General features: G+C 53.8%; 9 protein-coding genes across 9 annotated transcripts; 5 read left to right on the top strand and 4 right to left on the bottom strand.

The window, feature by feature from the left end:
- Positions 1-726: 726 nt before the first annotated feature.
- rsm25 (mitochondrial 37S ribosomal protein mS23) lies at positions 727-1,599 on the bottom strand (the record flags this gene model as incomplete). The annotated part of the gene is made up of 2 exons (XM_001214664.1): positions 727-1,075; positions 1,169-1,599. The coding sequence occupies 2 exons, from the start codon at positions 1,597-1,599 to the stop codon at positions 727-729; spliced, it is 780 nt and encodes a 259-aa protein (XP_001214664.1).
- Positions 1,600-2,294: 695 nt separating this feature from the next.
- On the top strand, positions 2,295-4,586 carry ATEG_05487 (pentatricopeptide repeat protein; the record flags this gene model as incomplete). The annotated part of the gene is made up of 1 exon (XM_001214665.1): positions 2,295-4,586. One exon carries the CDS (start codon positions 2,295-2,297, stop codon positions 4,584-4,586), a length of 2,292 nt encoding a protein of 763 aa, XP_001214665.1.
- Positions 4,587-5,271: 685 nt separating this feature from the next.
- ATEG_05488 (putative RecQ family helicase RecQ) lies at positions 5,272-6,784 on the top strand (the record flags this gene model as incomplete). Its single annotated transcript, XM_001214666.1, has 2 exons — positions 5,272-5,277; positions 5,417-6,784. The coding sequence occupies 2 exons, from the start codon at positions 5,272-5,274 to the stop codon at positions 6,782-6,784; spliced, it is 1,374 nt and encodes a 457-aa protein (XP_001214666.1).
- Positions 6,785-7,316: 532 nt separating this feature from the next.
- Positions 7,317-9,313, bottom strand: ATEG_05489 (KH domain-containing protein; the record flags this gene model as incomplete). The annotated part of the gene is made up of 7 exons (XM_001214667.1): positions 7,317-7,824; positions 7,875-8,083; positions 8,150-8,314; positions 8,375-8,568; positions 8,613-8,889; positions 8,954-9,033; positions 9,100-9,313. The coding sequence occupies 7 exons, from the start codon at positions 9,311-9,313 to the stop codon at positions 7,317-7,319; spliced, it is 1,647 nt and encodes a 548-aa protein (XP_001214667.1).
- A 608-nt stretch (positions 9,314-9,921) lies between these two features.
- Positions 9,922-10,952, top strand: ATEG_05490 (acetolactate synthase regulatory subunit; the record flags this gene model as incomplete). The annotated part of the gene is made up of 2 exons (XM_001214668.1): positions 9,922-10,715; positions 10,775-10,952. 2 exons carry the CDS (start codon positions 9,922-9,924, stop codon positions 10,950-10,952), a joined length of 972 nt encoding a protein of 323 aa, XP_001214668.1.
- A 345-nt stretch (positions 10,953-11,297) lies between these two features.
- On the bottom strand, positions 11,298-14,200 carry ATEG_05491 (uncharacterized protein; the record flags this gene model as incomplete). The annotated part of the gene is made up of 5 exons (XM_001214669.1): positions 11,298-11,639; positions 11,774-11,940; positions 11,994-12,311; positions 12,372-13,328; positions 13,381-14,200. 5 exons carry the CDS (start codon positions 14,198-14,200, stop codon positions 11,298-11,300), a joined length of 2,604 nt encoding a protein of 867 aa, XP_001214669.1.
- A 466-nt stretch (positions 14,201-14,666) lies between these two features.
- argB (ornithine carbamoyltransferase) lies at positions 14,667-15,752 on the top strand (the record flags this gene model as incomplete). The annotated part of the gene is made up of 1 exon (XM_001214670.1): positions 14,667-15,752. The coding sequence occupies one exon, from the start codon at positions 14,667-14,669 to the stop codon at positions 15,750-15,752; it is 1,086 nt and encodes a 361-aa protein (XP_001214670.1).
- Positions 15,753-16,167: 415 nt separating this feature from the next.
- ATEG_05493 (DUF3984 domain-containing protein) lies at positions 16,168-17,503 on the top strand (the record flags this gene model as incomplete). The annotated part of the gene is made up of 2 exons (XM_001214671.1): positions 16,168-16,173; positions 16,241-17,503. The coding sequence occupies 2 exons, from the start codon at positions 16,168-16,170 to the stop codon at positions 17,501-17,503; spliced, it is 1,269 nt and encodes a 422-aa protein (XP_001214671.1).
- A 938-nt stretch (positions 17,504-18,441) lies between these two features.
- On the bottom strand, positions 18,442-19,441 carry ATEG_05494 (cut8/STS1 family protein; the record flags this gene model as incomplete). The annotated part of the gene is made up of 2 exons (XM_001214672.1): positions 18,442-19,310; positions 19,366-19,441. The coding sequence occupies 2 exons, from the start codon at positions 19,439-19,441 to the stop codon at positions 18,442-18,444; spliced, it is 945 nt and encodes a 314-aa protein (XP_001214672.1).
- Positions 19,442-19,773: the final 332 nt, after the last annotated feature.

A 19,773-nucleotide genomic window follows, 5' to 3' on the forward strand; every position in this document is an offset into this window, starting at 1 on the left:
ATCTGGTGAAAGACCGGAGAAGTGAAGCGCGAGACTAGGCCGGAATGTTCCGTTCGTGGGATTCTCAATTTGATCGGGAGCGACGGGAGAGACACGATCGATGGGAGGATCGGGGACTGAGGTATCAATTCGACAGGTAGTATCGGAAGAGGCCGAAAGTGGTCGTTAGGCTGATTAGATTTCGATGTTCATCAGTTGAGAGTGAGGCAGCGGCAATAACGGGTCACTTCACGAGTCGCGGATAGGCGCCGCGGTCACAGGTAGCCACCTCGAGTGCCAATCCACCAAGTTGGAGTCGTATTCGAAATATAACACTGCAAAGCGATCGTTATATCTCTGAGTGTCGGCAATAACCCAGTGAACGCAGAGAGAAGACGACGAGGGAGCCTGGGATGGATGAAAGAGGCGAGCGATAAAACGGGGTGTTCCAGAAGCGCGATAAGTCGCCCCTCCTGATTGGCCCGACCGCCCCAAGCAAAACAGCCTCACTTTCCAAGTTTCCTAAGGTAACTACATACAGGTAGGCACCATATTGTCTACAACAGACGCGTTTCTGTGTATAGTTTCATCTCAAGGTATATCATCGGAAAACTAGCTACAAATGGTGACAAGAAAAAGAACCGGGAAAGAAAAAAGAAGCTGTGTCCAACTAGTATACATGACCATTCAAAACCCCCTTTGCGACCCTTTCAAATATTACACTCTATGAATCGACTCCTCCCGAATTCACACCTGTTGAGGGACCTTCTCGGTTTCTTCATCCACGGGGGCGCTCTCCTCGCTACTAGGGAGAGCGGATCCGGTGAATGATGCGGCACGCTGCTCCTGAATCTGGGCCTCCATCTTGGCCCATTGCTTCCAACGTTCGTACTCCTGGTTCTCGAGTTCCATACCGATCTCTAAACGTGTCGGTCCGAAAGTAGCTCCGGTAGCTTCGGCTTCTTCGGCAGCCACTCGTCGTTCGATATCCTCCTGTAAACGGAGACGGTAGAATTCGCGACGGGCGATATCGTAGGCGGCACTCTTCGTCATGTCGGGAACATTATTCAGGAGCCATAGTTGACGTTGGACGACACTAGACGAAAATCGAGCGCGTTAGTATTGTATTGAAGCAGTAACACGAAGGGAAACGGGCAGGTGATTCCCGGCGCAACATCGCATGACATACCTCTCACCATCCAAGCGCTTCCCTGGCTGCTGGAGTCGGCTCCAGTCGTATCTCTCGTAGTCCTTGCCACTGGTTTCGACCAGAACCCGAGGTCTCGCAAGCTCCCAGGGGTGGTCGCGGAAAAATTCCTTTCGCAATTGATCCTCCTCGAATTTAATCTGAACCGGCTGGAACATGCGACTGGCTTTCTTCGGCTTGACGCGCTTCTCTTCCGTTTCAAAGACGACCTGCGGCTTCGAAGCTCCGGGGAGCGTTTTCACGCGCTGGCGGACCAGCTGGTGTTGTTGCGGCTGGTTCCGGACGAGGACCTGGGCAGGCGGGATATCGCCGATGACATCAACCCATTGCGGCAGTCGCTTGATCTTCCCGGCGGCTTTCTGCGAGAGGGCTGTCTGACGAACCCGGAGGGCTGTGAGGTTGTATTTGCCCATGGTGTGCGGAATCGGAGGGAAGCGGCCCTCACCGGTACGGAGTGCGGACGGGGAGGGGGGGGTGCAAAGGAGAGGTGGTGCAGTCGCTCAGCCGTAAAAGAGTAGTATCAGAGCTACCGCGACCGAGACAATTGAGAAAGGGCGTGGGATGCGAATGAGGGAGAAAGACGGCAGAAGATGTGATGTTGAAGTGGTGTGAAAAAGAGGATTGGCAATGCGCGACTCCGATTGGACCGACCCCCGGCTCCGCTCTGGAGACCGAGAGAAGAACATCCATAATAATTTGACGCGGAGCTTGCAAACTCGCTTGCTTCTCAACGACTACCATTATTCTTCCCTACTCCCCCTTCCACTTTCCCCTTTTCGCTCCTCCATTTCCTTCGCAGTCTGCATCTCTGTCTATAGGCAGTCTGCTTCTCCCCCTTCGCACCTTGCTCGAGGCCTTCTCGGGACATGCATGGCTGACTCGATGCCACGATGTCTGCCATCTCATGCCTCATCCCAATAGGTCCCAGAGCTCGCCCAACCTGCGATTACCCCCCGCGCAGGGTGTGGATACGTGCTTACCCTCCAATTCCGGTTCGATGTCTAAACCAGAACCCTTCGCCTACAATGCCTCTATCCGAAGACTCGGTTCCCGACGTGCCCGCCCGTCCGTTGCGTCGATAGCAGATATTTTCGTTGGCTCCTTGGTCATGGCCGGATATTGTCGCGAACACTCCCCTCGTGGCAGAGGGCTTTCGACAATCTCTGTCAATGCGCCTTCGAATGGAACAGTGGTTAGGTGGCACGGGAGACGAGTTCCGGCCTCCAGGCACTTCCCGCAACACCGTCCTCAATTCCTAGGCTCGTCGGTGGAATGTCTGAGTACAACACAGCACCGTTCGACCACACAACGAATGTTCAATTCGGGTGTCGCACAGAAAGTAGAAGAGGATGAGAGCGAGGCGGATCGTTTACCGGGTCACTCATTGGAGAGCGCGACGATACGAAGGGATAATCAGAAAGAGAAAATATTGCCCCCGAACGGGCCTTTACTCAAGAAACCGCCAAGTCGATTACTACGGGATTGGAATCGTGACTCGATATCGAATATACCTGAACCCTCCGACTCCTTCGAAGTTGTTCAACCTACTGCGACTAGGACACCCAACCAAGCGCGCACCTCGCACGGTCCAAGCGAAAGATATCGCTACAATGGAAAAACCAGCCCCGCGAAGGAAGTATATACCGCTGCATCGAAGCTATATCGCGCTGTATATGGAGATTCACTAGACTGGAAGCAGGCCGTCGACGCCGCGATGAAGGAACTGCCAGCCGTCTCCCGTCGCGCAGATAAGCGCCTCGATGCTGTTGAGCTACATTCGGTCGAGAGGTTCCTTGAAGCCATGTGGGACGAGAAGAAATCAAACCAATACGTCTTCCGGCTATACCGCGAACTTCCCCACCCTGGAGTTTCCTACCTGTCAAAGCGCTCGCGGGGTGCACTCCTGCGGCGGTTCGCCAATCCCACCAACCGTCGCTGGGTAGACGCGCGCCGTTACCTAGGGTTGGTCGAGGATATGATCGCCGCAGGTCTGCCTATCTCCCGGTCGCTATGGAGCTCTGCCATACACCTAGCCGGTCGAGCGTCGGGGAAAGTATGTAAGAAAGATCTTGTGAGGTCTATTGGACTGTGGCAGCAAATGGAGCACGTCGGTGGAGTCAGATCGGATGGGGTTGTTTTTGGCATCCTCTTCGACATAGCCATCAAAGCTGGCCAGTTCACAGTTGCAGATCGTCTACTGGAGGAAATGGCCAAGCGGGATGTCAGTTTCAGTCGCGCAGGGAAGGTTTCGAGAATTTACTACTACGGCATGTTGCGGGATCCCGACGGGATTCGCCAAGCGCTGGACGACTTTGTGGCTAGTGGTGAGATCGTCGACACGCCCGTGTTGAACTGTCTACTCGCGTCATTTCTTCGGGCCGGGGATACGGAAACCGCGGAGAGTCTCTATCGTCGTATGCTCGAGTCGCAAAAATCAACCGGGTTAGACCTTGAACAGAGAATCCAACATCAACCCGGGTTGACGTCGGAATTGGTCGTCTACCGGAAGAAGTCGAGAAAACTGAATACACTCCTACAGCTCTCCGCCCCTCTTAGGGAGAAGTTGCCTGAACACCACCGCGCGCTCCAGGAGGCCTTTCCAATGGCCCCAGATACCCGCACATTCCATATCCTTCTTTCCTTCCACTGTTACGAAACAGGCGATATCCAGGCTTTCGGCTCCGTGCTCAAGGACATGGAAAAGACGTTCGCTGTGCCACCTCGTGGGATGATCTATCTACTGCTTTTCAGCGGATTTGCTCGCAACGGCCGGAAACGAAAAGGCTGGACTGCGGAGCGATTGCGAGGGGTGTGGAAATCCTATCTCCGGGCTCTCTACGAGTCTCGAGCAAGATTCAATGATCGTCTCCACTCTCGGCCGGCTAGGCCTACTTGGGAGAATCCTCTGGAGAGCGATCCTACATTAGTCAAGACGCACCCACCTTCCTTGCCACACGCTCCTCGCGGCTTGTATACCCCATTGCCAACGTCAAACCATGGCAACGAATCGGAAAAGACTCATGCCAGCACAGCCGGGGCTCATTCTGTTAGTACCCACGCAAGCGAGGAACAAACCCAATCCAGTGAACATTATGAGGCGACGTACCATGAGGACGATGAAATCGACACGGACGAGCTCTTTGGCCACCGGACGCGAGACCCACCGACTGGACAAGATGAGCTGGAAGGATTGGAGCGCCAGATCGAGAACGGTGTCTTTCTGGGGCGCCGGATGATCATCATTATTCTCCGTGCTTTTGGTACGTGCTGTGGACCGAAAGAGGTGATGGAGGTGTGGCTCCGACTCGAACGTCTCTGGCAACCCAAGAGACGCAGAGCGCTGGACGTCTTGGCCGTCAAGGAAGAGCTGGAAAAGCAGATGACCCGAGTTCGGAGGTAGGGTTGTTGGACGCTTGGTATGCCTCTTGTTACATGTATATTATAGACCTGTTATATATACCCTCCTGGTGCAAACTGGACCGCGATGTCTTCAGAGCTGCCACATCCACATGTGGTTGTAACCTGTACAGTGAATATTTCAAGCTTAGATTTTGGCGAATATCAATATAATGCTTTCAGATTACGGCCGTATATCCAAATAGTAGCCAACTATCACCTGGATACCGGGCCATCCACCGAGTGCAAGGTCAGTCGTAGTTCTCGTCAGGACATAAAGCCAATATACGGAAAGAGCGGGTCACGTGATATCGCGTTCTGTTCGTCGCGCAACGCGGGTTCCTCAAGTAGACTTTGACACAACACACTCCATATATCATAATTCCTTCGCGAAATCTCTCTCGGGATATTTACAATGATGCGGAAATGTTATCTGGTCGGTTGAATAATCGGAAAGTGGACCTGGACTTTTATCTGCACCGCGTCTTCCAGAAGAAATCGTTCCGGTGAGTACTGGGCACGAAGCATTCAGAGATGGACAGTTCGCACTAACTTGGTATTATGACGAATTTCCAGCCCGCTGCAGCGAGAAGTGATTACAGCGGCAGTTGAAGGGCATGATGTCTTCCTGCAGGCATCCACATCTTTTGGGAAGAGCTTGTGCTTCCAGTTGCCTGCTGTAGTCAATCATGGCGGTTGGTCCTCTCACCCATTGACTATCACGGACACGTCTGACTGAGACCTCACAGTGACTATCGTGGTGTGTCCGCTGCTAGCGTTGATGGTGAGCTTGATTCAACACCAAATATCGGCAGGCGTACTAACCATTAACAGGCCGATCAAGTAAACGCTCTCAAAGCGATAGGAGTGCCAGTCGCCACAATCAACTCGACCACTTCATTCTCAGAACGAAACGAGATCATAGATGACCTTCTCTCCGGCCATCCGCGCACGCGTCTGCTCTACGTGACCCCGGAGCTCTGCCAAAGCGAGCGGTTCCGCCGAAATCTGCGAACCATCCACTCGCAAAGAGAACTCACGCGGATCGCCATCGATGAGGCCCATTGCATTAGCGAATGGGGCCATGACTTCCGGCCCGCATACAAAGAGCTCGGCTGGTTCAGACAGACCTTCACGAACCCGCCCGTCCCCGTCAGTGCCTTCACGGCAACCGCCACCCCGCGCGTCCGCGCCGACATCATCAACCTCCTCGGTTTGGACCCGGCTCAGCTGAAGATCTTCAACACGCCGTCGGCCCGGCCTAATATCCACTACGAAGTCAGGTACCTCCCAGCACGTTCGAGGGACTACTCGAAACCACAGCCCACGCGGTTGCGCGACCTCGTCGCTTGGCTGAAGGCCATCAAGGCGCGGCGTGATGCCCGGCTAGAGGGGAGCACGACGGAGCTTGCCCCGATGACGGGCATCATATATGTGACTCTGCGACTGACCGCGGAAGCGCTCGCGGGAGAGCTGTCTGAATCGTGGGAGGAAATTCACGCTGTTACCTACCATGCTGGTCTTCCACATCAGGAGAGGAAACGCATACAGACCGAATGGACATCGCCTCACACATGCACGAAAGCCGGAGACGGGAAGCGCCCTGCCTTCTACGTGATCGTAGCGACGAACGCCTTCGGAATGGGCATCGACAACCCAAATGTCCGGTTCGTCGTGCACTGGAACCCACCTTCATCTTTCGAGCGATTTGTCCAGGAATCCGGCCGTGCAGGCCGGGACGGTCGTGCCGCGGCATCGATAGTATACTACAACTACGAAGAACGAAATAACGTGTGGGAGCGCGTAGAGCGCGATGAGCACCCGCCCAATAGAAAGAAGCAGGACAACGATTTCCAAAACAAGGTTGCGCGTCTGGAAAGCTTTCGGAAAGTGGTCCGCTATTGTGAGGACACGAAGCGCTGCAAACATGAGCTTATCAAAGACTTCTTCGGCGACACAGAGCTTGAGATTATGGGATCGCAGGCTCCGCGAAAATCAGATACCAGTCATGCCAATGGCCAGGCATCGTCGCCGTGTGACTTCGCGTGTGACTTCTGCAAAGAAGGGCCCGCATCCTTGGAACGACGGAAAGCTGACATGGCCATAGCGTGCGAGATAGGATTAACGGACAATATAGTGGATGCTGAGCAGATGTTTCTCCATTTTCTGCATCGACCCACTGATGATCTACCCTTCAGCTAGGGGAAAGCGGCCTATCGAAGTTCAATGGGTTGCGTGTTTGGCAAGGCCGACACTTGAAGGCAGGTCAATGTCTTGTATCTTATGGTGTTATGTATTCCGTAATGATGGCCGTGGGACCTTGACGTGCGTTATCTTGCCTCAGACATCGTCTGTTACATGCAGCAAGATTGCTGTATATCGTTGAGACCCAATACATACCAATCAAATATACATATCTTTGAATCTTCCTGGCCGGCTTAGTATCTTCAGCAGTGATATCGTCTAGTGTTATGTGAAAAGCACGTCCGTTTGGGGGCAGCGGCCAAAGGAGAGGAATTCCAATTTTTGTTCTACAAGTTTCGAGAACCACAGACCCTAGCTATTGTATCAGATTTAGAAAACTCAATACCAACATTTCAGCAATTAGTGTACCTCTGCTTGCAGTTCACCCATCAAACCTGTCTACAACTTGGGTGAGTCGACAGCTGTTTGACGGGCTCACAGCCCCGGCGGAGGAGGGACCTAAAGGGTATAGATTAGCGCTATTCGAGAGTTACCGACCAGAAGCACTTACAGCACTGTAGCTACCACCCCCCGGCGGAGGAGGAGGAGATCCAGATCCAGGAGGTGGAGGGGGTGGTGCCTCACTGGTAGGAGGCGGCGGAGGGGGAGCCGGGCTCTGGGACTGAGATTGCTGCTGCTGCTGGGCAGCCTGCTGGTAATACTGGTAGTAGGCAACGTAGTTCTGATATCCGCCATACGCAGCGTACGGGTCGGATCCGTAATACTGCGCATACTGCGCGCTGTAATCAGCCGGAGTACCCGAACCTGGGGTCGCCTGTGCTCCTGGGCTAGCCGATGCCGAAGGGGAGTTCTGGTGCTGGTTGCCATATCCACCACCGTATCCACCGCCATAGTTATAGCGATCCCCGCGCTGGCCGTACCCACCGTAGCTGTGCTGAGGCGGGTTCTCCTTGAACCGCTGATACTGTTCACGCACATTGGCCAGCAAATCCTCGCACAGTTCCTTTGCCATCTTCACATCATCGGGATTGGGTCCACTGCCATTGATCAGTTCGTCATCCGAATTCCGAAGATCGAGATATCTTACGCAACATGAAGGAACATGGGTTCATCGCTTTCCCTGCCGGTGTTAGTTTCCACAAACCCGGAGCCACGGCCCTTGATCTGGACCTTGCAGCGGGTACGCTGCTGGATATGTTTCACGTATGCGCCGCCCTGTCCGACAACTTGAGCGCGAAGGTTGAAACCAGGGATTGGCTCCAGATCGATAGGGATGCGCTCTTCGGGCCATTTACGCTAGACATGGTCAGTCCAAGATTCGGCCATTTTTGCTAGGATACAGCATGAACAGGGTCTTCATACTCGGCCGAATTCATCTCGCTCAACCTGTTCCGGCTCCCGGCGACGGAATCGGCGCTCATCAACCAAATTGGGAAGCTCCTTCTTCATGAGTTCGTCGATCAAGGCGACGGCTTTATCGAGCCCTTCTTTATTCGTGCTCGTCACGTGGAGGTACAACGGGGGATTCTGCAGGAACAGTGGTTTAGCGAGTTCCAATTTCGGGGAGGCTTAGTCTCTGTCACGTACCGCAGCGGTAGCCATGCTTTTATCGGGGTAGTAATTTCCTCGGGTGGTGACATCTTGAGAGAGTAACAGATGAGCATGTTTCTTCAACCAGTTGACAATATAATATGGATTAAGGCGTACCGGCGCCAGTTTCTTCTTTGATCTAGATGTCACGCAGCGGAGGTCAGCAGATGCAAATGAGGGGAGGTGGTATGCTATGGATGATCATCAGTTGCGTAAGCTTCAGCCACAACCGCACGCGATGAGAAGGGAAATGAGAGAGGGGAAAGCAGAAGCAGGATGTGACTGCGGCGAAAGCCGGCTTGCGACATGATGCCTGGAAGATCAGCGGATGTAACAGGAGTAATTACCATCTTCTGAGTAGAGCCTTTGGTCAGTGTATAACGATTGCGCAAATCGTTAATCTCGATATCTTTGATGTAATCGCCGTCAGCAACGTAGATCTCGGCGTTCAGCTTTCCTGATGCGTCGTCGCGGGCGGAGGGAGATGCAGAGTTCGGCGCCGGGCTGGCAGTCTAGAGAAAAGAACAATTAACACTGAGTGCACAGAGGCCGCGTGTGGATGAAGTAAAAACGCACCGAGCGAATTGGAGGGACGTCAACATGCTGGATTCCTTTCTTCGCTTGCAACTGGGCATTGATCTTGGCCGCGGCGGCAGCTACACAAACCCCCACAGTCAGTCTTCAACGAGCGATACCCAATTCGCAGACAGACGCATTCTTACCAGCAGCAGCTGCGGGATCAGATACCGCCGGCTTCTTGGAAGTATCGACGCTGGGGCTACGGGGTTCCCGGCTGAGGGGACTGCGCGTGCGAGCAGTCTCGGAGTGTCGCGACGAGGGCGAACGGGATCGACGGTCGAACCTCGAAGGTCGACGGGGTTCAGGCTCCGTCTGGTCGAAACGAGAGCGTTTCGAGCGGCGTTCGTCGTCGGCCATAGTTGTAAAGAATTGGATGTGGAGGTGATAGAGGGTGGTGATCGAAGACGCGGAGAAAGTTGGGCGGAAAGTCCAGTAGCAAAAGATCAGTCGCTCAAAAAAGGCCAAGGCGGTCCAGGACTTTTCGAAGCCAGCGGAGAGACTTGGGTCAGTAGCCTAGGCAAAGGACTGGTACACTAAGGTCAACCCAATATGTAAGGTAGTGGACGCTAGTGTAACGGCAGCACGGGCGGAGACCACGGGCCAATAGTGACTGGTAAGATGTAATCAATAGGGAATGAGAGCCGAACGAATAGCAATTAAGGGAGAACAGAATGAGATGAAGAGGGAAAAGAACGAGTTAACTCCAGAATCAAAGCGGGACCTGATTGTAGAAGAAGTCGAAGGAGCGAAGTTGAAGCAAAGAAGTTGGAGGATCCCAAAACAGCCTAGCGGTATGGTCACGGGCGGTACGATGAGTCAGCCATGAAATCCTGCCCCGAGGTCGGAACGCCCCGAGTCATACTAAAAATCGCCCCGGATCCGATTTCTTGAAGGACTCGAATTTCCAGCTTTCTCCCCATCGTTCTCCCTTCAGTCCTGTCCTCGCAGGTCCAATTCGGGAGATCATGGCTTTCCGGCATCCTCTGATGCTGTCCAAGACAGCATCGGCGTCTCTTCGGTCGGTAGCCCCCAGAACCTCTGCCCGCGTGGCTGCCACGCTTCCCCGGTTCAGCACCAGAGCGTCGTCCAGCTCGACCTCCGCGCTCGCCTACAAGGCCCTGCACCGTCGCTCGCCGCTCCCTCTGCCTGTGTCGGAATCCTCTCCGCAATGGGACGCCCCCACGGCCGTGTCGTCCATCCTGTACGAGACGCCCGTTCCGCCCACCAACCCGCCTAAGCGCCATGTTCTGAACTGCCTGGTGCAGAACGAGCCCGGTGTGCTGTCCCGCGTGTCCGGCATTCTGGCCGCCCGTGGCTTCAACATCGACAGTCTGGTCGTCTGTAACACCGAGGTCGAGGATCTGTCGCGCATGACCATCGTGCTGCAGGGCCAGGACGGTGTCGTCGAGCAGGCCCGTCGCCAGCTCGACGACCTCGTCCCCGTCTGGGCTGTGCTCGACTACACTGACTCGGCGCTCGTGCAGCGTGAGCTGCTCCTCGCCAAGGTCAGCATCCTGGGCCCCGAGTTCTTCGAAGAGCTCCTCCAGCACCACCGCGAGATCACCTCCCCTGGTGACGTTTCCGAGGGCCACAAGGAGCAGGCGCAGCAGACCCAGAAGACCGAATACCACCCTCGCAACCTGCCCCAGAGTCAGGCCCTGAGACATAAGCATGAGCATCTCGATGCTATTACCCGTCTGACCCACCAGTTTGGCGGCAAGGTCCTGGATATCAGCAACAACAACTGCATTGTTGAACTGTAAGTCTTGCTTCTGCTCGGTTTTGTTAGAGAATGGATGATTGACCCTCCGCTTCTAGCTCCGCCAAGCCATCCCGTATCGATTCCTTCATGAAGCTCATCGGCCCCTTCGGTATTCTGGAGTCCACCCGGACCGGTTTGATGGCGCTCCCTCGCTCTCCTCTGTCTGAGCAAGACGAGGATCTGGAGAAGGAGGCAGCCGACGTGGTCGATGCTAGCACCCTTCCTCCTGGTTAAATTTCCACGCCTGATATGATGTTTCTCTGTGCTATAAAATGAGAATTAATTTCGGAGTTATCAAGTGTCCGTAAAGACAATGGCAAGCAGCGTCGCCTGAGATACCGTCTGTTTCTTTCGTGTCCACATATTTATCTGTGCGCGTGTATCTTAACTATTTTTGCTTTCCGTTGTACCGTTGAAGCTGTCCTTAATGGATGATTGTTACTTTCGTATTCCAGCGTATATGCACTGGACATGTATAGTTTTCAACTTGAGTTCATCTCTAGTTTTATCAGTCTACTCCGCAAAGTGATATCCCAAATGATCGACTCCTTAACACCATACCCAAACGCTGGAACAAACTCAAAGCTGAACTCGGGAATCGATCCCTTTCCCGCGATATAATATAGTATCGCTGTAGTGCTGAATCTGAACACCAACTCTAGCTGTTGCATCCAACTCCAAAGAGCCTCCAAGAGCCTTTTTCACCGCATCATAGCCGACGCCGGTCATGTTCAGTTCGACGGGTAACCGTGGAGTCCGCGAAAGGCCCGGAGGGACCTGGAAAGGCTGATAATAATGTATCTTGCCCACTTCCTCGTGCTCTTGGTAAGAAGCGTTGGCTTCTACTGACGTGATCTCCATGGTCGTATTGGGGAATGGGGAGGATAAGGTGAATTCAGCCGTCGATGACCACAGATGGAGCTAGGAACAATGAGCGTTAGCGGGACCAGAATATTATCCATCAAAAGATTTTACATGGTATGTCCAAAAATGTCTATATTGACTCAATCGTGACCATCGTGTTGAGAAACGGCATCCATGAAAGTGGATAATACCGTAGCATCTTGGATGAAACCCTGGTCCTTGCCATTATTAGGGTTTCCAGGGACAGGCACCCGAGGGATCTGAATTTCCAGTCCCAGTCTAGATAGTGCTTGGCCAATCTTCGGTAACGCTGGGAACGTTCCCTCATAAGTTTGGATAGTCACGCTGGTGTTGGCGCCTATGATTGTCTGGTTAGATAGGGCGAAGCGCTGTGGACGTCATGCCACTCACCTGATATATATTGGGAGACCAATTCCCGCCCGGCATTAGCACCATCCTGGCCATCTAGGTCGAATGGACTCCACTGAAGGTCGACAGAGAGACCGGAGTTTACGCCTGGAACGATGGAAAGATTGCGGGCTGTAACATGGGCAACTCTCGTCGCATTATAAAGCATCCTGAGGTCCACAAATGGCACAGTAGCCGAATATTCTGTAGGGTTGGTAACGTTGAGCGTCGTTTCTATCGTGAGGGATGAGGCAGTTGAAGCTCCTAGCTTCAAAGATTCTACCTGAGCACCAAAGTGGTCAAGGAAACGACCGTACGGTGCTAAGTTGAGTCAGTTACCCAGTCCTTCCTTATTTCATTAAAGATCATCAAATGACTTACGTTTGACACTGATAACACCTTCTCCCGGTATCCCTCGAATAGCAAACTTGCCGAGGCCTGTAGCAACTTCTGCGTCGACGTTCGCCGAAATAGACAACTCAACTGACTTGCCCTCGAAAAGCAATGTCTGTAGGATTTCAGTCAAGACATCCTCATCTGTGACGTCAAGCGGTGCGTCTTTCATAGCAAAATCCACGAACAAAGCAGGAGCACCATCCACATCATCCAGAAGAGTGGAGTTTGCAGGCACCCATTTTGGCAACTTCAAGACGCCAAGCTTCTTCTCGTGGTAGAAAACGTCGGCAAGGGCGCGAACACGGGGCACATCGATATGAAGGTTTACATGTTTCGGCAATCCAACGAGAACCTTCACCAAGGCAGACACCCTTGGTTGGGACTCCGGTGACTCTGGATCAGCAATAGGGTCAGGCAAAGAGAAGTGCACATCGGTCATGGTGAAATTGCGGACTAAATCATCCAGGGCGTGTCCGGTGAAGGGCAACGGAACGGTCACGCTCTTGAGGATATCCGTCACCCAGTCAGGGGTATTCAGGGAAGGGACCTCAGCCCCACGGACATAGACAGTCGTGCGAAGACCTTGGATATAGCTCTTGACTAAGAAGTCTAGGGGAGATTTCTTCTTTCCCGGACAAGTCTTTGTAAGCTCATCCGAGATGCCACGAATAAATCCCGAGATGTCAATGAAAGTCGCTTGCCCTGGATTAACAGGGAAGTCTTTTGTCGTCACTTCCGCTATAGAGATGTATGGATCATCTGGGGAGCAATTTGGCACGAGGATCTCGAACCCAAGGGGCGGAACAGTAAGAGTGAAAGGAGAGTCGACCTGGGCAGAGACGGAGGCATCCACCGCCAGACCCCCTTTTTTACCAGGGGTGTCGGCATCATGCACATTAAATTTCGCAATTTTAACGTCGGGAATTGAAGGGAAATCACTCGCTGGGACCGTCAGTCAATTTAAACATGCTTGGAAGAAATAGGCGGAGCTTACCTTCTAATGTGACGGAGTCCGAAAGCGTCTGTTCACCCAAGGACAATATACCTGACTTGAGATGTAACGTTGCTGCTCCTTTGATTCGCAGATGACCGAGCCTCCCTTCTAACCAGTCCATGGCCACGGCACGAATCCCGGGGATATCACCCGCTATCACGTCCGCAGTGAAGTCGAGATGGTTCACGTGGCTATTCCGGATATCCAGTTTCATCGAGGGTAGCGACGCAGAGCCGACAAGAACATTTCCATATTCCGGAAGATACACGCGGGTCTCCGAATCCCCCGTCTCGACCTCCCTGCCAATCCAAGTCGCGAAACGACCTAACGCCTGCGCCGAACGTTTGTGCACTCGTTTTGCATCAAGCGTAAAGTCGCCTTGCACCCTGGTTCGTATCCCATTGGAAGTCGCCGACTCGATTGAGACATTCGTGGGTCTGAATATGGCCGCCTCTTTCACATACTCTTCTACCATGGCCGGTGCGACGAAGGCAAACAAGAGGATTGCCAAAACAGCTAACAATGCAAGCGCAACGCAGAATAGCGGCCATCGAACGCGTCCACGTTGTTTGGTAAATGATTCCCCAATGGAAGATACTTGAGATACCGACGAACGACGTCTTGGGTGTTGGGTACCGCCGTACGCAGCCAAGTCATCGTCGCGACGATGTAGGAGGGGAGTTGATTCATTCGACAGCTCGAACGGCGGAGGTAGTTGAGTTGATTCAGTCGATGCATGCTTGTCTGTCGAGGACGATCGACGTCGGGAGGATGTCGAGTCGTCCTCGCTCAACAGAGGCGTCCTTGCCTCATCAGCCATGGTGGCTGGAGATAAGCGGGGAACGATGTGGAGTGACGGAGACGGCGTCCGGAGCAGCTCAGAGCCAGGAATGAATACACAGTCAACAACAAAGAGGTAAAAGGGGATGGAATTGAGAAGAGATAGAGAAGAGACCGGTAATGGAGGATATGGAAAGAGAGAGAAATGAGTCTGTGAGGTATACCTGAGGTAATCGACGTGTGACGATCGGCGACGGAAGACGGGCCCGCGACTAAACCGGAAGAGGAAAGGCGCGGTGTGGAGATTCGACACTTTATTCTTCTTCTTTTTCTTGTTGACTCGTTTGCTCTTCTCCAGACTTGACTCATACGTGACTCCATTCAATCTCCTCTCCGCGAGGCCGGGTATAAAGTCTCTATATCGGTCTCAATCTGGACAAAAGACCGAATTGAATTGCTTTCGAATCCGTTGCTCCATCTCCCGCATCCCCTTATCTCTCCTCATCATGATTCCCACCGCTCGTTGCGGCGCCTTGCGCCAGAAGATCCCCGTCCAGGCCGTGCGCCAATACTCCTCGTCCACGACCCTCAAGACCTCTCCCTTCGCCCCTCGTCACCTTCTGTCCATTGCCGACCTCACGCCCACCGAATTCACCACCCTCGTCCGCAATGCCTCCTCGCACAAACACTCAATCAAGTCCGGGTCGATCCCGACCAACCTGCAGGGCTCCCTGGCTGGAAAGACGGTGGCCATGATGTTTAGCAAACGGAGTACCCGCACTCGGATATCCACCGAAGGCGCTACTGTCCAGTTGGGCGGACATCCCATGTTCCTCGGCAAGGACGATATCCAGCTCGGAGTGAATGAATCCCTGTACGACACCGCCGTGGTGGTCTCGTCAATGGTGTCCGCCATTGTGGCCCGCGTGGGCAAGCACGCCGAAGTGGCCGACCTTGCAAAGCACTCGACCGTCCCCGTCATCAATGCCCTCTGTGATTCGTTCCACCCGCTCCAGGCCATTGCCGATTTCCAGACCATCTACGAGACCTTCACCCCCAAGGCCCATCATCTGTCCAGCCTGGGTCTGGAGGGCCTGAAGATTGCCTGGGTCGGCGATGCGAACAACGTCTTGTTCGACATGGCGATCAGCGCTGCGAAGATGGGCGTCGACCTGGCCGTTGCAACCCCCAAGGGTTATGAGATCCCGGCCTCCATGCGGGAGCTCATCCAGGAAGCCGGCAAGGGCGTGGCCAACCCCGGAAAGCTCATCCAGACCAATGTCCCCGAAGAGGCGGTGAAGAAGGCCGATATCCTGGTGACTGACACCTGGGTCTCGATGGGCCAGGAAGAGGAATCGCTCAAGCGTATGAAGGCCTTTGAAGGCTTCCAGATCACGTCGGAACTTGCCAAGCGTGGAGGAGCCAACGAGAACTGGAAATTCATGCACTGCCTTCCCCGGCACCCGGAGGAAGTGAGTGATGAGGTCTTCTACAGTAACCGGTCGTTAGTCTTCCCCGAGGCGGAGAATCGGCTGTGGGCTGCCATCTCTGCTCTGGAGGGATTCGTTGTCAACAAGGGAAAGATTGCATGAATGGATGAAGATACCAAGTGAATTCTAGTTAATCAAAATGCCTACAATAAGTGTTCAGGTTTATGGCTTTTGGTGTAGTGTCTGGGGAAATATATTTTCTCCGTTCATAGGACATATCCAGGGATATTTCACATTCGAGACGCACACTACAAAAAAATAGCCTCTCTATAATATCCTAATTATGCCTCTAAAATCAAAGGGACCATAACTCCTAATCAAATGATTCGTTACTGTGCAGAGTCGCAGATCAAACGTGAGGTGGTGACGATGATGACGGTTGGTGCCCGCATTCACATGCTTGGATGGAGTAACCGACAACCACCTCCAACCCCAGCTGCCATCCTCCTCGACCTCATTCTTGCATCTTCCCCAGACTCAATCCCACATCTACTCCGACCATCTCTAACCCACCCTGATGGATGTAAGCACACCCTCAACCTTACTCCCCACACCCCATGTATTCTACCAGTGTACTGATGACCTCACAGCTCCCCCGGTCTCCGAGCGGATTCCGCTCACGACGGTCCTACCCATCTCTAAACCACATCTCGCTCGCGCCGTTAACACCACGATTTCCCATCGACGACGACGACGTCGACTACCCCAATGAACCGCAGGACTACTTCTCCCCACGGGGCGAGGCCGAGCACGCCCCCACATACAGCGGGTACGACACTCCGCCGCGCACCTCCTACCTGTCCAGCTTCTCCGTGCCCGGCACGCCGGGGGTGCTCTCTCACTCCCAATCTCGCAGCGGGTCGCGCGCGCGCAACCACCGCCACCAGCGCAGCAAAAGCACCACCCGCGAGAAGACCCTAAGCGACACCAACCTGCGCGACCAGGCGGCTGCACACCCGCTGCACCACCATTCCCATTCCCACCAGCACCACCACCATAATGCCGCCCCCCGAACTAAATCTACCCACTCTCACCACCGGCGCGACACTGAGTGGATGCTCCGCACGGCCAGCGCGCTGGCCTCGTCCGCCCGCGAGGAAAAGGGCCAGAGCTGGCTCGTGAAGCGGGCGAGCTCGACCTCGCTCGTCAGCGAGGTGCACGCCAACGACGCGGATTCAGCCGCGGCTGCTGGTGGTAGTGGCAGCGGCCGCGCGTACCGGCGGTCGCGGTCGGGCCGGTCGACGCCGGCGGCGTTCTCGCGGCGCGGGTCACTGTCGCGCGCCGCCAGCCGGCGGGGCAGTCGGCCGGAGCTCTCGATGACGGGGCTGGAGATGACGGGCGCGGGGGCGGGTGGCAAGATGGGCATGCCGGCGGAGGACGTGCGGCATTTTGTGCCAGATTTTGTGGACGAGCGTATCCGGGCGGAGATGGAGTGGATTCGGCAGGAGGAGGAGCAGGAGGACGAGGAGGGGTATACGTCTGCGTCGTCAGATGGGTATTTCGACTCGGACGATGATATCGATGAGCAGGAGTTCCAGCGGTTGACCCGCGAACGGGGATTCGGGTTGGGGAGTTGGGTCGATAGGGTCGTGGGATGGACGGTGTTTGGAGATGATGACTGGCCTTGGGCTTCTGCTACCGCTCCGGTTGAGTCGTCGAAGACGGTGGAAGAGCGTTCAGTTACTACTGGAGAGCATGATGACCACCTTTCTGTGTCATCCGTGGCGGATGATCTCGATAGAGCGTCTGTGAGCGACGCGGATCGTCAGAGCGTGATCGAGAAGCCGGGCTCGGCCGGGGGATGGGAGGATGCAGGATGGTTGTTCCGGACCATGAAGCGTGCTTTTTTCTGAGAAGATTCATGACAGACTGCATTCGTCGTTGCATTGATAATATCTCTTCATACATCACACCTATCTACAGTCCATCCTGCAGACATCATAGTTGCGAATTTGATATACGGTTACTATGTTGGCATAGCATTAATTTAATTCAATTCTTCCGGACAACTATGTAACCATCCCCAATTCAATCCTAGATAAAAGGAACAGTAGTCTACAAGACTGACTGAACCATATGATTTGGTTTTAGCGGCGTACCGTAGGAGCTCAACCAGGTGAGTTCCTGGTTGATGGTCCCGAGGGTACGACTCAGCTTGTGCGCTCCACCCGTGATCGATACATTCTGTCAGATGGGAAGGCTGGCACTTCACACGAAAACCACCCTAAATGATAGAACAATTCTGTGTAACGCCCCAGCGAATATTGGTGAACAATAGCCAAACGTGGAGAGAAAAGAAAATAGAAGATGATAATGGCCTGAGATAAGGAGCACAGGGTGTAAAAGGGTATACATGGCAATTCAAAGGCAAACATTGAGATGAAGCAATGAAAAATTCGAGAAAATGAAACATGAAAATGTAGCGAGCGGTAGAATAGAAAACAACGGCTTAACAAAGAAAAACCAAATGATTTGACCGAAGAAAATAGGGACCGTGTGAGGTGACGAATGCAATGACGTGGCGATGCAGACCAACGAGACAACAGGGGCCCCGTCTAAGAAGGGTGACATCGGCTGTGGTTTTGACAATTATGAGACAGTAGAAGACGGAATAAGAAAATGGAGAAGAATCTCTTTGCACAATGTAAACGCCAGGTTGACCCTCAACTCTCTAGTTCATGCTGTTGGTATCGTGATCGTATCATGCGTAGACGTGCACGGTCGAGTGCATAGACAGAACGTCTGAGCGCTTTCGAAGGATAGCTCTTTTGGGCTGTGGCGGACTAAATATTCACCATGGTCCAACTTTGACTGGAGTGCCGAGTCCATATGTACCAGAAAGAAGTTGTTCCCGTATAGATCCTAGATCATTGTTTCCTCCGGAGCCACCGTAGGCTTGAGTGTCTGGTCCGTGCATCCACCCTAGACAGGAGGCGAGTTCGTGAACGGCTGCCTGCAGCTTCCCACCGGAATTCTGATTATGTTTGGCTAGTTTCTGTTCCCAGCCGCCGTACTGCAGCTGGAAGCCCCCTCCACGTTTGGCCGCTTCTCGGATCACCAGAATCCAAGCTTTGCAGATCTCGTCATATGCAGAGTCCCGCTCTATGTTGTTTTGGGGTGTGCTCCACCGTGGCAGGGCGTGAATAATTTCGGTGGCGTCGTCCAGGTAGCTCAAGGATACGGACGGCTGAGTCTCGTTCGGAGGTAGAAAATGTGGGGTGAAATCGCTCAGAGCATCGAGAAGCTGTCCAAGAGGCTGCCGGACCCGGTTGTAGGCGTAGTCGGAAGCTGGATTGCCACCCAGGGGGAAGGATGATTGAAGGTTGGATTGGTACTGCCGGAGCACCTGGAGGGCGGAAGAAACGCTCGGTCGAGGAGCGGTATGAACGATCTCGTCGGCCAAGCTGGGGTGGCGTTCACACATGGACCGAAGCATTCCTCGAAGGGCATCGGTGTCCAGCGTCTCCAGCAACCGGGGTAAGGACAGCGGCCTGCCACTGATATTGGGGCGAGTACGTTTCACATTGCGGGCGGACGGAAGAGTTCTCGGGGTGAAAGCGGGAGAGCTGGTCGGAGAAGCAGACATGCGTCCATCGTGGTCGGCGGTATCATCTTCGGCCTTCCGTTTTCGGGAGTTGGGGGTGACAGTCGGGGTAGACACTGTGACGATCACAATGAGTAAATATCTTTTGAAAGATCAAGGAGAAAAACCTACTTTGACGAGCGGAGGCAAGACGGGAATACTCGTAGAAATGAGGTGGCACAGGAGGAGTAGCCACCAAGCTGTTCATGATGGCCACAAACAGCTGGTGGACAGGAGTAAGGGAGTTGGGTCCGAGGGAGAGAAGGAGATGGGGAGGAGGCAGGAGAGGCGGTGGCTCCAGCAAGAGGAGACACAGGAAATAAATTCAAACAAATGAAAAGCGACAAAGCAAGGAAAAAGTGGTTGAAGAGGCGAGATGAAGTAGGGGGAGAGAGTGGAAGAGGGAGAGGAAGAGAAGTTGTGGTGGGGAAGAGAGAAAGAAAGAGAAGCGGTGGAGTGAAGGAAGGTTGCGGGAGGCAACGCCCTCCTCTTGCGCAGGTTGCTTTTCGATGACCACTGCACCCAGTCATCGACGGCAGA

Source organism: Aspergillus terreus, genomic scaffold (genome assembly GCF_000149615.1).
Source record: "Aspergillus terreus NIH2624 scaffold_7 genomic scaffold, whole genome shotgun sequence".
Classification (NCBI taxonomy): domain Eukaryota; kingdom Fungi; phylum Ascomycota; class Eurotiomycetes; order Eurotiales; family Aspergillaceae; genus Aspergillus; species Aspergillus terreus.